This window comes from Solanum tuberosum, unplaced genomic scaffold (assembly GCF_000226075.1).
Source record: "Solanum tuberosum cultivar DM 1-3 516 R44 unplaced genomic scaffold, SolTub_3.0 scf00346, whole genome shotgun sequence".
NCBI classification, from domain to species: domain Eukaryota; kingdom Viridiplantae; phylum Streptophyta; class Magnoliopsida; order Solanales; family Solanaceae; genus Solanum; species Solanum tuberosum.
The window spans coordinates 367531-371894 of NW_006239265.1; the positions used below are offsets into that span (position 1 = coordinate 367531).

General features: G+C 39.2%; 1 protein-coding gene across 1 annotated transcript; it reads right to left on the reverse strand.

Annotated features, from left to right (window-relative positions):
• Positions 1-602: 602 nt before the first annotated feature.
• LOC102604678 (uncharacterized) lies at positions 603-4120 on the reverse strand. Its single transcript, XM_006361112.2, has 2 exons — positions 2941-4120; positions 603-1001 (listed from the first exon to the last, which is right to left on the reverse strand). The coding sequence occupies exon 1, from the start codon at positions 4022-4024 to the stop codon at positions 2942-2944; it is 1083 nt and encodes a 360-aa protein (XP_006361174.1). The 5' UTR covers positions 4025-4120; the 3' UTR covers positions 603-1001; position 2941.
• Between the last annotated feature and the right edge of the window lie 244 nt (positions 4121-4364).

The following is a 4364-nucleotide window of genomic DNA, read 5'->3' on the forward strand; positions in this document are numbered from 1 at the left end:
TTTGGGGGGGGGGGGGGAGGTTAGACCATTTTCTCACAGATGTTAATCAGTTTGGTTTCTTTTAAGCAAGAATCGAACCATGAATACGCGATTTCATGATCAAAGAGAGTCTTTCCGAGCAAGCCTCACTTAGCAATTCACATAAAACTCATTTAGTCACTACATCTCAGAAGTGCCCAATAAATGTTGGAAAGGGTTTTCGGGCACAGAAATAAGTAGGCATGGATTATCCCTGTTGCAAAGCCATATTAAGGAAAGCATCCGGCACCCATGCATTGCAAGAAATTCAAGATGTCAATAAACTATGACAGACTCGTAAAACTGATCAACTTGCAATCATCTCTAATTTAACGATCTTTTACTAATCTCTAATCAGTCAGATCTTAAATGATGAATTTTCCTACTGGTATTATAAGAACATGGTTTCCAAGGTCATAAAGTTATATATTGGTACATCCTTCAAAGCCCCTTCCTAGATGACTAGATAAATACACCATTTTCTACAGCCACAGCAAAAGACAGATATACTCACATCCACACGTAAACCATCTTAGCACATGGACATAGGGAATGAGAACCTTGTGTCAGATACAAAGAGGATAAAGGTTGAAGAGGCTGCCGATAATTGAAGAAGAGAAACACGGTGCAATTGAGCGGCATGATGCCTCCCTCATGTAGAATAGAGAAGCATATCCAGATAGTACATAATGTTGATATACTTTCACAAAGAGTATCATAGCAACAATAGTGCAATACTTGTATCCAAGAAAATATGTGGCTGCCAAATCCTAAAGTTAGACGAGGTAAACGTTCCAAGTTAAGTTGCTTGGGCTTGTCGAATAAGGATTCTCACGACAACTGAAGTATAAAGTAATTTCCTGAAATTATGTTCATCATCAAAAGGGTAAGCCCAGCTGCCACATCACACCCCTTGAGGTACAACCCTTTCTCAGGCCTTGCGTGAATGCAAGATGCTTCGTGCACCAATCGGTCCTTTCATGCTGATCAAATTACAGATTTAGGAGCATTACTTCCAAGCTATACACAAAAAAACAAGTATATCTGTAGTACAATCCTGCCAAACTTAAGAAAAGCATTCAGGAGGAGAAAGGGTAGCAGCAGATCCCCTAGACAAAATCTATTAGGGTGCCAGATTAGCTTTCATAATAGGTCAGACAATTAGGAACTGTGTGTTCCCAAAGTAATTCAAAAGAATATGATTAGACTTCCTTTTTCTGGTAGAGGAAGTGGATAAAAATGAGGAAGAGGAAATATACAGAATTCTGAAAGAACACTTCCAAGCCCCAACAAACTGCCAGGTCTGACCTGTTGTAATGCCAATATCTATCCAGCCCTTTTTAGCTCTAAGAAATCTGCAATTTCTTCCTCAAAACCAATCCCTCATAGAGGATCAATCCCCTTTGCCCCATCATTTGTAGATAGATGAAGAAAAAGGTCCAGCATATTTGATTTTTTTTTAAAAGAAGGTATTTGGAAATTGAGTTGTGTTTAGACATGCATTTAACTTGAAAAGAAGTTGATACTTTGTGAATGGGAAAAAAATCGCTTGAAAAACTTGTCAAAACCATTTTTTCAAACATGAAACTTCAAATGTATAACCAGACGGTTTTTTGAATAAAAATATGTATGGACACACAGGTGCTTAGCAGTCTTTCATCTTTTAAAAAATATGCAGCCATGAGTGCTAAATTTAAATAAAGTAAACACCTTACTCCACAGTACTGAGTACTGACTATTGAGCATTGGTATTTGGATAGTCTTAAAGATCATTCTTGCAATCTTTGCACATCTGAAACTCCCGTTACTCATAATAATGAGTCATATTTTTCTCAATGAGCCATCATATATGCACAACATATCAACCATGACAATTATTTGAGAGGGCCTTCCCGGCCCGAATCCAGATTTAGTCGGGCTCCAATGTGGGTACCGGACACCGGGTGGGAAATTTAAAAAAAAAACAATTATTTGAGAGGGGAATTTGGTGCCACTAGTGGAGATTGGTTGCTCAGTAGGGTGGAGATGTACTCATGTAATTAGCTAAGGGATGCTCCAGACGGCTGACCACTGTTACTTGAGACTTCGGATGGAGTTTAGCACCTGCCCATTCACAGAGCAAGGGAAGGGGAAAGTCGAAAAGGATTAAAAGGAGGAAGCTAGTAGCGGCTAAGGGAAATGAAGTACCACAGAGAGACCATATTTACCAAAAACAACCTGCTATGAAGTATCTTTGTTGCATTAACATAGTACATATAAGCCAGAAATGAAACTCCTAATCTTCTTTGCTATTGAAAGGGCAAGGTATTACTTTTTGTTGATAGAAACATAAACATGATGAAAGCTTTATGTAACTGATAAACTGAATGATCAAAGAAGCAAATCACAGTCATCCCTATTTATTCTTTGAACAAATCATAGTCATCTCTATTTATTACAAAATGAGAAAAGAGATGCTATCTGCATTTCGCAGAGAAATTACTTAAATGCAAGGTAAGGAAACATTAATTATAATGTAAGATTGCTTTCCAGTAAGGAATAAAAGAAAATGAAGCTCAACATTTCCTATTGTGTTCCTCATTCTCTTGTCCGATTCTGAAATAGAACTATAGTGCAAAGAACAAGTTTCAGTTGCAAAGCAATTGAAATCTATAAACTATTCCAAACACTACTTGAACAATAATTTCCCAGTTAGATAAAGGAATAAAGATAAGCTAACATTAGAATGCTCGCGAGGGAGGACCTGAAGCCTTCTCTATAGTCTGGAGAAGTAGAACTTCAAATTCTTCATCAATCTAACCCTCCTTAAGGAGAGAGGTATCACACTTATGTTACAGCAAGCTCATTCATATATACATTGCATACTAAGAAAGAAAGTATTCTTTAACTATTTACTCGAGGAAATTAGCAGACAGTTCGAACCTCATGATGAAGAAGCAGCCCTAATAGCTTTCTGCAACTCACTCTCAACATCACTAGCTCGATTCCCGTTGGAGGAGTTCTTCTTCACCTCTTTCTTCGGATTCTCTCCCCCACTATTCCTCTTATTCCTCCACTGCTCAAATCCCCCTGAATTCTCAATCACCTGCACACCTACAAACTCTGCCTCGCCAACACCCTTCCTAACACCATTCCCCATCTTCATTTCCTCCAACCTATGTTTCATCTCTCTATTCTCTCTCTGCAGCATCTCCAACTCGTTTTTCATCCAAAAACACATACCTTTCAGCAACTCCGTTTCGCCTGAATTCTCATCCTTCTTCTCCTTCAACTCCTTAACTTCCTCAACTCTCTTAATCCCGATCTTATTCACACTTAAAAACGGCATCCTGCTTCCCAAATCCTTGGGGAAATTCACACCCCAACGACAATCCATCATAACCTTATTAGTCAAAGGCATTTCCGTCTTCGCCATTACAGCAATCCCCTTAAAGACAGAATCTTTCGCATAATCCTCCATCGAGAATTCCTTAAAACTCGATGGCCTCTCCAAAGGAACAAAACCAAATGAATTCCCATCACCATTCTGCTTACCCACAGCACTCGAACTAGAATTCAGATCAGAAGTAGTGCTTTTACGAAGCGAAAAGGAACCCAATTGGGGTTTGAAGAGAAGGGTAAAAGTGGGATTTTGATTAGAATTCAAAGGGGAGAAGGAAAAGTTAGCAGAAATGACTAAAGGTGAGTTCTTGGGCGACCCAAAAACCCCAATTCCAGATTTGAGCATCAGAGTTAAAGGAGGGGCGATTGGGGTAGTGGAGCTGGGAGTGGTGGGGGTTGATGCAGTGGAGTAGGCGAGTTTAAGGGTAGGTCCAGAAGGGAAATTGGTGGCAAGAGAAAGCGAGAGATCAGAAGGGTGGTGGGTGGTGGTGGAAAAGCAAGAAAGGAAAGGAAGATTGAAAATGGAAATGGGGATTTTGGCACGGAGGAGAAGTGGGTGAGTTTGTGATTGTTTTTGGTGATTCTGGGTTTGAGATTGCTCTTGGAGTTTCAGTGAGAGCTTCATCGTTTTCTCTCTGTAGGTAAAGTGGAAGCTTTTCGTTTATGGGGATACTTGCCTTACCAAGATTGTGAAGCAGAGAAACTCTGGTAAAAAGCTGAGTCTGTAGATGCTATGTTGACGGGATGTTGATTGGGCTTTAACATTGGGCCTAAAGCTAATTTTGAGCAAGAAATGGCAAATGGGACTTCTACAAAGATATACCGAAATGGGAGAAACTACACACACATATAATCACTATCGTATATATTATTAGTATTTATCCTTTCAAAATGTTACGTATATTATCACTAATTAAAAAATCTCTACCATATATAAAGAAAATGTAACGACATGTTTCCGTCGT

Bases quoted from the DNA above. Each gene is read 5' to 3' on its own strand.
- LOC102604678 (XM_006361112.2), bottom strand. From the start codon at position 4,024: ATGAAGCTCTCACTGAAACTCCAAGAGCAATCTCAAACCCAGAATCAC.